Below are 13,499 nucleotides of genomic sequence, written 5' to 3' on the forward strand. Positions count from 1 at the left end.
TGGGTGTCTTATTAACACACCAACCAACACAAAAAAAAAATGGAAAAAGTCTTAGCCAGCATTTACTACGATCCCTCCCATCCTGCAGGTTACACAGGAGTTCAAAAATTGTATCGTGCTGCCAAAACTCGACTGAAAAGTCTCCGTTTACCTCAAGTGCAACGATGGTTACAAGAACAAGCTACCTACACTTTACACAAACCCATTCGACGCAAGTTTGCCAGAAGTCGCACCCGAGTGGAAGGCATCGATCATCAATGGCAAGCCGATTTAGCCGATGTCTCTCATTTGGCCAGCTACAATCGTGGCTACAAATATTTGTTTTGTGTCATCGACGTCTTTTCCAAATTTGCCTGGGTCGTGCCCTTGACTTCCAAATCGAGCAGCGAGTTAGTGCGAGCCCTGCAACGAGTGCTGAAACAAAGCGGTCGTCACCCTCTTCGATGGCAAACGGACAAAGGCACCGAATTTCTGAACCAAGCTTTCCAAAAAGAATTAAAGAAACGTGACATTCATTTTTTTACCACCGAGAATCCCGAAACCAAAGCCAGCATCGTGGAACGTTTTCAACGCACTTTGAAAGAACGCATGTGGAAATATTTTACGCATCACCACACTGAAGTACATCGACATCTTACCGCACCTGGTGCAAACGTACAACCAATCTTACCATCGAAGCATCGGACGTGCCCCGCAAGGCATGACTCCCGACAACGAAGTGTTGGTGTTTGAGCGTCTGTTTGGTACGTCCCCGACGAGGGCTGTCCCCAAGAAAAGTGGAGTGTCGGCCGTAGGAGATTGGGTGCGCATTGGCAAAATCAAACGCACTTTCGACAAAGGTTACTTACCTAACTGGACGACCGAATTGTTTCGCGTCACTGGACGAGTGCATGGCCGTCATCCTGTCGTCTATAAATTGGAAGACATGAACGGAGAAGTGCTCAAAGGAACGTTTTATTTGCCCGAGTTACAACGTGTCACCAAAAAAGAAGACGACGTGTACGACATCGAAAGCATTCTCGAACGCAGAACCCGTAAAGTGGGCAAACGATGTGTCAAAGAAGTCAAAGTACGTTGGAAAGGATATCCACCCAGTTTTCATTCTTGGATCGACGCTTCGCAAGTCATTGACTATAAAAAGAAGTGACCATCATGCCCTTTCACACAGCAGACGCAGCTACGTCGACCACTCTTCCTTCACCTAGTTCTTCTGTGCAAGATTTACAAAAACAACCCTTGTGGGTGTGGTGTGGAGAACGTGTGCCTAAAACGCAAATCGTCTTTTTCTGCCAAATCTTCGTGGTGTATTGTGTCATCGGGGCAGCCATCGCCAATTTGAGTTTGCAACAAGGAGACAAACAATTGTGGACCATTTTATTGAACAGTTGCACCGGTTACCTGCTTCCCAATCCCTCCCTGAAATTCTCTTCCAACGGGAACCCCGGGAACCTTGTGTCCAGTGCCAGTGTCAGTCACCACTCCAATAACAATCAGAACCCCATTTTGGGCGGAGACACGCCTCTGACGTCCACTAACCCCTCGGACAGCCACAGAACTCTGGAATTATGAGTCACCAAAACCAATTTTACTTAACCTTACCCAGTGACAGTTCCATGGAGGTGTTTCCCCACAACACGTTGTGCTGTTACACGGCCAAATTACCTCAGGCCATCCCCTTAGATCACGAAGCCCATTGGGAAGTGGCTTTAGTAGAAATCATTCACCCGACCCAAGTCCTCAGTGTCCTTCCCAATCAAAATATTTTTGATGTGGAAGTTCATGACGAGCAAATGCAACAGTGGATGGATAGCAATGTCAAATATGACAAGAAAACCCGTACACAAAATCAAAAGTACACCACCTATCACTTGTTCATTCCCCCAGGCTATTATTTTAGTGGTCAACATTTGGTCAGCACCATAGCCTCCAAGTTTAATGTCGTGTTTTTGAAAGCTTTGGAGCATGTCAACAAAAGTGTCACCATGGAGTACCACAAAGCAGCTCGTCGCTTCTTGATGAAATTTGAACGGAGTAAAATCATGTCCATTTTATTTTGTCCTGAATTGTTTGACATGTTGGGCGGAGACATGGACATTAGAATGGCCATGATCAAGAAAAACGAATTACCCATCGTTTACGACAACGAGTCTTTTAGCAAGTTATTTCGTGCCCCGGTAGAACTGAACCAAGGACTGAATTTGATGTTTGTGTATTCCGATGTGGTGGAGTACAACGTGGTGGGACACACCTCCGTGCCGTTACTGCGTGTCATTCCTTTCAAAGTGGATTCTGCCACGGACGCTGACGAGGAAGGTGGAAACACTTACCACGTTCACCGCGAATTTGTCCATCCTCACTATTTGCCGGTCAGCAAGTCGTATTTGGACACGGTCAACATTGCTATAAAAGGAGATTTGGGACAAAATATTCCATTCACCAAAGGAAAAGTCACGGTGAAACTCCATTTTCGAAAACTGTTCTCTCACGACTCGTAAGTAAGTCATGTATCCAGTGTACCGAGGGGTTGCTCGACAGCGAGGACACGGCTTAGGAGATATGTTAAAATCGGCCTTTCGTTCGGTGGCCCCGGTGTTGAAACCGATGGTGACACGCGGATTGCACGCCTTGAAAGATGCGGAACTGACGCAAGGCAAAGAATTTCTCCAAAATGTCATCATCGACAAACAAAACCCTAAAGAAGCCTTCATGAGGGCAGGCAAAAATGTCTTGCTGAAAACGGGCAAAGACATTTTAGGCCGACGAGAGACACCTATAAATGCCCTGCACGCTACCGAGTCAGGCATTCAGCAAGGACAAGGCAGAAAGAGACGACGCAGAAAACACCCTTTCACCAGACTTCAAGCGAGAAAGGCCAAGAAAAGAAGAACCGTTCGAGACTTAGACGTTTTCGATTATTGAGAAAGAACAAAAAAATGATGCACCGAGAGTCTTGCGCTTGTTCCAAGACGGAACTGGATCTGTTTGCCATGCCCCCCACCATGATGACCATGCAAGAATCCCAATGGGTGGAATTTCATCCCGTCTCCTCATTGGCCGATTCCGCTCCCATCGAGTTTGAAATCAAAGGACAACCCGAAGATTACATCGATCTGAATAGCAGTTACTTGTACCTGAAAGTCAAAATTCTAGATAAGACTGGAGGTCCTATAAACGATGAAGCAGTAGCTCCCGTCAACAATTTCATGCATTCCTTGTTCAGTGGAGTGGACTTGTACTTGAATAACAAACTGGTCAGTAGCAGCATGGATACTTACCCTTATCGTGCCTACCTGGAAAATCTCTTGACGTACGGAATAGATGCCAAGAACACTCATCTCAATGCCTGTGTGCTATGGGAAGCTGACGAACCTACCAAGTTTGAAAATTTGGAAACTGATGAAAAGAAAGACAACAATGACGGATTTGTAGAACGAAGAAAGAGAATCACGGGAGTCAACACAAGTTTAGAACTGATGGATCGTTTGCATTTGGACATGTGGTTGCAAGAAAAGTATTTGCTGAACGGGGTGGATATCCGTCTGAGACTGAATCGTAGCAGTACCGCTTTCCATTTGATGGCTGATAGTGACGGTTACAAAACCAAAATCCTAGAAGCCAGACTCTACGTACGCCGTGTGGAAGTGTTACCTAAAGTGGGAAACGACATCAGTCAGACGTTGAGCAGAACGAGCGCCAAGTATCCCATACGACGCGTGGAAGTGAAAACCTTCACCATTCCCAAGGGACAGCGATCCATGATCGAAGATCATCTGTTCCAAGGACAGTTACCCAAACGTTTGATCGTTGGTATCGTCGAGAATACAGCCTTCAACGGAGCTGCCGAAAAAAATCCTTTCTACTTTCAACACTTTGGCGTGTCCAAGATCGAAGTCAGTCGCGATGGCAAGACCTTGTGTACCAGACCTTTCGAACCTGACTTTGCCAAGAAGAATTACTTGAGATCGTACTTGTCCCTGTACGAAGCCACCGGACAGTTAGGAACCAACACCAGTCACGGTATTACGTACGAGGATTATGCAGGAGGCTACGCTTTGTGGGCTTTTGATTTCACTCCAGACCAAGGCAGCGACGAGGGACATTTCCACCCTATAAAATCCGGCCAGATTCGTGTGGAAATTCAGTTTAAAGACCGAGACCCTGATGAAACGGTGAACGTCATCCTGTATGCAGAATTCGATAATACGATAGAAATCAACAGTTTGAGAGAAGTCATCCTAGATTACTAGAAACCATGGAAGACTGTTGTCCCTCTTTACCTAGTGGAGAAACTTTGGACATGAAATGTGAGGAGACTGTGGAAGAAGTGATCATGATGAAGTCAAGATGGCCAGAACAAGAAGCCCATTTAGTCTCCTGTTTTGCCAAACACTTGGTCGAAAAATTGACGGAATTGATCAAGAAAAATTGCTATGGATGTCAAAACGATCATCCCAGTCAAATTCAACACGATAAATGCCTGATGCTGAGTCAAGAAGAAAAATTGGACGAGTATCTGGACGAAGCTTGGAGTCTCATCTCGGACAAAGACGTGTTGCACCAGTGGTATAAAGACTTGCGTGAACATTCTTGTCCAGCATTAACCACTCAAGAGATCCATCGTATCGAAGCTCTCCTGAATCAGAGTGAGGAAACAGAACGAATAACCGTTTATTCGTCAGACATTTTCAAGCAAAAAGTCAGGATCGAATTGACGACTTATTATTACCTGTGAAGAAAAAAACACGCACAGATCAATGGATACCTGGGAACTTTATTACCTTTTGAACCACAGTTCGTATACGGCTTCTTGGAATCCTGTCGTCTGTGCTAAAGATGAACTCTCTCATCGCAAACATAAAGACCATCAAGCTTACGTGATCAACACGGACGACAGTCATCTCCCAGGAACCCACTGGGTAGCCGTCTACTTTCCTCAAGAAGGATGTGTGGAATATTTCGATTCGTACGGATTACCCCCTTTGGAAGACGATATCATCGACTTTATGAGAAGAAATGCTCAGACCACCCAATTCAATAACGTGAAATTACAAGGCGCAGATTCCTTGGTGTGTGGACAGTACTGTGTGTATTTTCTGCATCATCGCAGCCTGGGCTATTCCTTAGAACATTTAGTGACTCATTTTGATCCTCGTTCTTCTTCTAGAAACGATGTGAAAGTAGATCGATGGTTTTGTGACCATTATGCTTATCTTTTGTCTCAAGCTAGGAAACGTAGTGTCCATCAATGGCCTAATGATTTCCAACAGTGGAAATCACAATTTCATTCACAACGTTGTCAGCCCTGTTTAAAGTAGATTGTAAAATTGAGAAAAAAATGTTTGTGATTTGAAAAAAATTGTTTGATGTTATAGTGTTGGATTATTGTTAAAAATGTTAGAGTTGTTGTTTAGTGTTAAGTGATTTTTGAATAAAAAAATTATGTGTTTTGAAAAAAATGCCTTTGTGGTTTGTTTAGCTATAAGAATGTTGGATTGATGCTCTTTCATTTCTTACTATCCCTCTCATGACACTCACTGTACGTTGCGGCTCGAAAACCGTGTGGGGGATGTTTTCCTTCACGTCCGCGCTTTGACTTTAAGAACCGGGGTTGTTTCCAGTCTAACCATCCATTGTCGACTCATCCTCCTAAGAAGATGTTCTCCAAACTAGCTAAGCTCAACGAAGCCTACGTGAATTTGCATAGGGTCAGACACAGTCTGATACCGAAGCCAGAAGAAATAGAGAATGTGAGAATGTTAAAAATCACTGAAGACCTGATAGAAGAGCTCTTCAGAGAAGAAATGAACAGGGAGAAAGAAGAATGGACAGAGAAGTACAAACTTCAGAGACAGCAGCAACAGCAGCAACAACAACAGCAGCAGCAGCAACCTGAAGCTGACAGAGGCTTTGTCGATTGTCGTATCGACACCAAAGAGTTCTTCTTCTCTTTCCGAAGAAGCAGACCTATCGCCAGAAAGTCTATCCTCAGAGGACATCGCATTCTTAGAAACTAAAAAAGAATGCCATAGCAAACAAAAAAACAGCCCTTTTCAGGGCTACCCAATACTCTAGAAAAGAAATAACAATCGATTTGCCAATGTGTGTAGGTAGAGTAGTGTGAATATAAACACTAACTCTTTTTTAAAAATGTGAGGGTATGTGATTGTGTGTTTGTGTTTGTAAGTGCTAACGTAAGTTGGTATGGATAGTAGATTAAAATGATGTCTTTTTTTGGCTGTTTGAGGTGTAGATTTGGGTTAGATTGGATTGCTTTGCGTAAGTGAATAGCCTATTGAAGTGGTTAATAAAAAATTTTAAAATAGTGATGGGTAGCATGAAAAAGTGAGTGTTTCTTTTAGGTCCGCGCGTTGTTTTTTTTTTTTTTGGTCACGATCTAGGTAAGATCAATTTTATGTTTTTAGGGGGATGTTTTCCTTCACGTCCGCGCTTTCACTATAAATTGAAACTCACTGGGCAGTCTAGCTACCCTTGTTGATTGATCAACACCAAAAATGAACACGAGACTGTCTAAACTGTTGGAACTTCATGTGCATCTGGAATATGCCAGGCGCCTGTTGAACGAACTGGCCGCGGAAGCCATTGTGGAGGAGGGAAGGATAAGAGAGGAGGAGGAAAGAAGAAACAAAGAAGAGGAGGAGAGAAGATATAAAGAAGAAGAAGAAGAAAGAAGATACAAAAAGGAGGAGAGAAGAAACAAAGAAGAGGAGGAGGAGGAAAAGGAGAGAAGAAAAAATTTCAGAATCCCAGAAACCGAAAATTGGGATTCTGAAGCCACATATCCTGCCTCTGCTCTCTCCACCAAAAAGGTAAAAAGTAACTGGGGGACAAGATGTGTATGCGGCGCCAGGCCTGGAAGGTGCCACCATTAACCAGGTGTCCATGAAGTTCCAAAAAAACAGCCCTTTTCAGGGCTACCCAATACTCTAGAAAAGAAATAACGATCAATTTGCCAATGTGTGTAGGTAGAGTAGTGTGAATATAAACACTAACTCTTTATTCATAGTGAGAGTGTATGTGTTTGCGTGTTTGTGTTTGAGTTTGTAACTGTTCAAGTAGGTTGGTGTGAATAGTAGATTATGGGTTTCTTAGCGTATGTGGAGAGTATAGTTATGGTTTTATTATATGAAATGAGAAAGTAGGGGATGTTTTCTTTCACGTCCGCGCGTTGTTTGGTCATGATCTAGGTAAGATCAATTTTATGTTTTCAGGGGGATGTTTTCCTTCACATCCGCGCTTTTCGTATAAGAACCCACAGTATTCGTCGTTCAAACCATTCTACAAAGAAGATGGCTTCGAACCAACTGGACAAAATGCAAACATTACAAGACGTTTTGGACAATTTAGGAATGATGGAACAGATGTTAATAAGACTCGTTGAAGACCACTATTCCTATAGTCCCCATCGTGTAAAGATGGAAATTAATAACTTAAGAAAGGTAAAGGACAAGATAAGTTGTGTAATGAAAGAGATAAAGGAGGAGAAGGAGGATGAAGAGGAAAGGATAAGAATAGGCAAATGGAACGAAAAAATTGAAAAAGAAGAAGAAAATGAGAAGAGGAAGAAAGAAGAGGAGGAAGAGAAGAAGAAAGAAGAGGAGGAGAAAAAGAAGAAAGAAAAGAAGAGAAAGAGTGTAGGAGAGAAAATAAGAAGTTGGTTGAGAAAATGAAGAAATTAGAAGCAGAAGAAGAAGAAGAAGAAAAACCAAAGGCCCTTTTCAGGGCCAGCCATATTTCTCGAAAAGAGATAGCCTTTCAATTGCCTACCCCTTTTTTTAAATTTTTAAAAAAAAAAAATCCCATGTTCAATTCCCCTTGTCCCTAGACAAGCCCAAACTCTATGTTAAATTCCCATTGTCCCTAGAGTGGCCCAGCGTTTTTCTCCATGTTAAATTTCCATTGTCCCTAGAGTGGCCCAGGGGTGTTTTAATTGTAATTCCCATTGTCCCTAGGGTGGCCCACCTTACTACTGGTACATCATTGCCTTTTACTTCCTCAATGAAATCGTTTCATCTTATTGCAAAATTACATTTGACTAGGTTTCATACGCAGCAGGTCCCTGTATATAAAGAGAGTGTCTTAGCGTCAGAGTATTCATTCCACTCTCAAACGATCAAGAAGATGGAAGAGTCAGCACAGATCGACCTGCTGGTCAAATATTTGCTAAAAGTCATACGAAAGCATAATTCACAGGCGAAAGTGGCAACAAAACTTACTCTTTTGGTCGTTGATTTGATGAGAGTCATACGAAAGTGTGTGCTAATGAAGTTTGCTATATCTGCAAAGGTAAATGGGTATTTGTCTCCAGAATACCTGCTTCGTCTAAGAAAGAGAGACAAAAGTCAAGATACCTAATATCGTTGTCAGGAGAAAGGACACTGGAATTCAGAGTGCCCTACGAGAAAAGAGAAGAAACAGAAACAAGACGAAACAGAGAAGAGGGATTCAGAAGAAGAAGAAGAAATTGAAGATGATGAAGAACTTGTGCCAGTAAAGACATGGAAATGGAAAAAATTGACAATGTGAGCCGATGCGTTGGCCCTGATGTGAAATTTCATACTACCTTCTAAAAGAGAATAGACCAGAAAGAAAACGTAAGTGTCTCTTGGTCTTGACATTGTATAATAAGGATGGCGTGTTTTGTTTTTACTCACACTTTATGAAATTGTGCTCTTTCACCTCTCTCTATCCCTCTGGATCACGTTTTAGTTAGAATTGAAATGGAAGGATGTTTTCCTTCACGCACGCTCTTTAGGCATGCAAGTCCGTAAACAATAGTCAGTCTATTCATCCATCATTTTGTGTCTTGATGTTTCCTAAATCACACACTGATGCCATAAAATAACGGGTTAAATGGGTTTTGTAATGTTGGGAGTGGGGGGTGGGGTGTAGGTGTTTGGCAGAGTTGGTCATTGCAGGTGAGGGCTTAGGTGCTTTCAAAAAACTTTTTCTTCTTCACTCTGTGTTGATAGTATATTTGGGGTTTGTATGCGTTCGCGTACGTTTGTGTGGATAGTTTATTTGGGGTTTGTATCATCTCCCTTCTGTGTTGATAGTATATTTGGGGTTTGTTTTTTCCTCTTCCCTCTGTGTGTGTATGTGTGTATGTGTGTGTGTGCGTATGTCTGCGCGCGTACGTTGTGTGTGTGTCTATTGGTCTCTGTTTGTCCGTATAAAACTCCCTTTATCCCTATCAAATACATTCTACCTACCTACCTACAGTAGCGCGTATTCAGGTCAGCCACTTGCAACACTGTTGACACTTATCCCCTAGTGTTCAGTACAGTGACGTCACTGACGCTGGTGTTTTTTCCTCTTCCCTCTGTGTGTGTATGTGTGTGTGTGTGAGTATGTCTGCGCGCGTACGTTGTGTGTTTGTGTGTGTGATTATGTCTGCGCGCGTACGTTGTGTGTGTGTGTGTGTTTGTGTGTGTGTGTGTCTATTGGTCTCTGTCCGTATAAAACTCCCTTTATCCCTATCAAATACATTCTACCTACCTACCTACAGTAGCGCGTATTCAGGTCAGCCACTTGCAACACTGTTGACACTTATCCCCTAGTGTTCAGTACAGTGACGTCACTGACGCTGGAAATTTCGAGACTATAAATATGGACTTGGGGATTTCCACAGGTTGTAGCTATACATATGTACTAGAGTTCATAAACAGGAGCGTCACTCAAGCTGAGGCTATAAAAAGATAATGGGATTTTCCAAAGGAATAACCCATAAGTTGGAGCTATAAATAGATAGTGGAATTTCATAGGAATTTTAGCTGATTATAGCTATAAATAGATACATGGGTGTTTATCGACGATCGTCACACAAGTTGATTTTGTAAGTAGTTACTAATTTTATCCATTTTATTCTAAACCGTTGTAACTTAATTTTCGGGGATATGTTTATTTTCCTTTAAATTCTGGGACAATTTCGTCATTTTAGCGTTACTTTTAGTCACATCCATTTTGTCGTTGAGCATTTCCTTGATTATAGCTATTTATAGCATCATTACAATTATGCAAATTTTTGAACACCCCATCAAGATTTCAGGTCTTGGTAATGCTTTATATATAAATCTCACGCTTGTACTACTGTATGTATGTCTCTGTCTCTGTTGTGTTTGACCCTCTACCATCATTGTCCCTAGACAATCCCACCATGTTCAATTCCCCTTGACGCTATACAGACCCACCATGTTCAATTTCCATATGTTTAATTCCCTTGTCCCTAGATAGACCCACACTTTATTCCCCCATGTTCAATTCCCCTTGAGGCTAGAGTGGCCCAAGACTTTTTCCCATGTTCAATTCCCCTTGAGGCTAAAGTGACCCAAGACTTTTTCCCATGTTCAATTCCCCTTGAGGCTAAAGTGACCCAAGACTATTTCCCATGTTAAATTCCCCTTGAGGCTAAAACGACCCACGATTTTTCTCCATGTTAAATTTCCATTGAGGCTAAAACGACCCAGGGGTCTCTGTAATGCTAATTCCCATTGAGGATAAAGTGACCCTATTCACTACTACAAAGACAGTGATCCCATTTTTTTGTACCTATATGTCGTTCACAACGACAGTTACAATATATTTTGCTTAATGATGTTGTGTTGTTTTTTTGTTTTTTTGTGCTATCTTAAAATTTAGAGGAACTATTGCAATAAATTTTGAGTATGCGCATTTGGTTATAGCGACCCGTTTTAAGGAATTCTTAGATTTTTGTGATTACTTGTCTGATTATTTGAATTCGGTGCAATAGAGATATTCCTTTTCCCGAAATAATTAGCCAATTACTAGGAGCAAACGTCACGGAGTAAAGTGTTAGTGAGTTTCCATGATGCCATGGTTCACTAGTACTGGATTCAGGTCCAAACCGAATGAGTTTCCATGGCATGGAATAATAACGTCCCTACTAAAATCTAGTGGTGTACATTGGTGTTGTGACTGCAGTGGCAGTATTTATGCCATTGCGGCAAATGTAGTGCAGATATACTTGCGAAATGTGCTTGGAAACCATGGGTTGACTGGCCTAGGGTGGCGGAGTTAAAATAGTTTCAGGTGTTAAGGATTAGTTGTATAGTTTATACGGCGTGAACTGCTGGCGGTACGGAAACCTAATGAAGAGAAACCATGCAGATGTGCGGTTGATAGATATTTGACAGGTTGTAAGAGCCATGATCTTGCATTGATTAGAGTAAAAATTTATGTATAAAACGGACACGTGCAAAATAAAATTGGGCTTTCTAATTTACAACTGAAGTTGTATATAAGTCTTTGGAAATTTGGGCTAAACTTATGACTTCTAGCGGTAATCGTGCCAGGTTTTGACAACCGTTCGGTCAAGTATAGACCCCTGGCTTGTAACACTATTTTAAACTTATTTGAACTTCTGCCTTTGGTCAAATCGAATTGTCAGGGAAATATGTAGGTCAAAACGCTATACGTCAGTATAACTTAAAAAGAGAAAGGTTCAGAGTTCCCGGTTTAAAGACACGGAGGACCGACTTCACCAGTACTAGACGGAGAATTCCAGGGGAGATATAAATGCTTAAAAACTACCGAGGCAGTGTGCTCATATATATGGTCCTACCAACGACTGATTTAGAGACTAATTTATTGTTATTGGTCGCTGAAAGAGAACATAAAAACACTGCACGTTGTTTTTTCCCCTTCTTGTCAGCTGTTTATTATTGGAAGTAATTAAGGGATACATCAATGTAGTCATGCGGGTGAATGTGCTTAGATTAAATAAAATATTATTTGTTGTTCTACTAATTCATAATAATATATCTTAATCAAATCAATCTAATCCTGAGTTTTGAATGTTCGGCATCTTAAATGTCATCAAAAAATTCCAGACGAAAAAAGTTTATCCTGTGGACATTTTTTTCAGGTACTAACTTGGGTCAAGCAAAGAGGACGTCGAATATTCGTATCAAGAAAAAGAACACAAAAGGGCAAAGACGGGCAAAGTTACAAAGTTTTATAATAGAAAAATAAATGCACACGAATTTGAAATGTTTGCTTTGTATGTATGGATATCTTTTATTAAAAATAATATCTATTTAAGTCAATTAACTTTGCGACCTTACAAGGACAAAGACGTTTGAAATTTAGAATAATGGAAAATATTTACCGTTGATACATAATTTGCGGTGTATGGACGAGAAGTTCGATTGTAATTGGATTCAAACGTGTCAGTACGTTTTCTGTTACAAATAGAAGACAAGGTACGTGCTATCGTAAAACTCAATTAACAGCGACAGGACAAGGATAGTTTCAAAATGTTAATTATGCAGTAAACAATTTAATTAATCTGGGATTATGATTTTTTTCAACTATATTTATATTGCATAATGAACGAATAAAAGAAACATACAAAGAATATAAAGTATGAAATGGCCGTTGAACAAAACGAACATTACATCCACGTTACTATTATATAAATTGTGGACCGAAAAGCTGATCAAACATACAATGGGCCGAGTATGTATTGGGCCGAGTTCGTTAGGTGAACCGAGTACGTTTATGGTCTGAGTTCGTGATGGGCCATGGTCTGAGTAGTGACGTAATCCTATGTAGCTACCAACCCAAATTATTAAGCAGGACAGGGTACCAGTCTATGTGAAGAACATAAACAACAAGTGAACCAGGCTCGGAAGGGGCTGAAAAAGAAAGTTAACTTCGAAATCTGGCAAACTTTTTCTTTAAATGTAGCTTTTAATGTGCATAAAAGATACACATCTGTCAAATAGATCTCCGTGAATAACATTAAATATCGAAATAATGGCGGTATCCAGGTTACCTGAAGTAAAATATTTGCCACCCAACAAGCACTATCACTGGAATATTATCTACGATGAGACACAAGATCTATCTCGTGAATTTGTTAATTTTTTGGTCCAAAAGCTTGAAGAGGTTTATGGCACAAAATGCTTTTATCATTACAGGGACGGTCTCCCTGGTAAAAGTGTTTTCAATGAGTTTTTTCGAGGGGTTGAATCGTCGATATGGACCCTCGTCATTGTGACGAACGGATTCAGTAAAAACTACTGGGCGAATTATTGTACAGGTGCAGCGATTTACAATAAGATTGTTAGAAACAATGTAGAAAAATTAATTCCAGTCCTAATCGGTGATGCAGTTAAGCCCACAGAGCTAGAAACCAACATTTCCATCCACTTCCATGGTGAATCCAAATACTGGAACGACGAAAAAGTATTTAAGAAACTTGAAAAGGTATTATGTGTGTGTGTGTGTGTGTGAGAGAGAGAGAGAGAGAGAGTTGACCATCTAACAGGAAATAGAGGGGTGACAAATCCTGTGTCCTCTCATCTGCCTGTGGTTGCGTTTGGGTCCTTTTCTACTTGTCTTTTTATTTAATGTAGGCAGATGAATGTATGGTTTCTCATTACCAAAAGATTAAATGATGAATTCATTATTGCCATTAAGTATTTGTATTGCTGAAAATGCCTTTTGTTACAAAGAGT

At 41.1% G+C, this 13,499-nt stretch overlaps 1 protein-coding gene across 1 annotated transcript in view; it reads left to right on the forward strand.

The window, feature by feature from the left end:
- Positions 1 to 12,795: 12,795 nt before the first annotated feature.
- The window catches only part of LOC149774567 (uncharacterized), a 46,117-nt gene continuing 45,413 nt past the window's right edge, over positions 12,796 to 13,499 (forward strand). The window contains exon 1 of the mRNA XM_089945021.1: positions 12,796 to 13,248. Within this exon, the coding sequence (XP_089801147.1) occupies positions 12,796 to 13,248 (453 nt within the window). The remainder of the gene's footprint in view (positions 13,249 to 13,499) is intronic.

Source organism: Sinohyriopsis cumingii, unplaced genomic scaffold (assembly GCF_028554795.1).
Source record: "Sinohyriopsis cumingii isolate HCF-2022 unplaced genomic scaffold, ASM2855479v2 utg000198l, whole genome shotgun sequence".
In the NCBI taxonomy this organism is placed as follows: Eukaryota; Metazoa; Mollusca; class Bivalvia; order Unionida; family Unionidae; genus Sinohyriopsis; species Sinohyriopsis cumingii.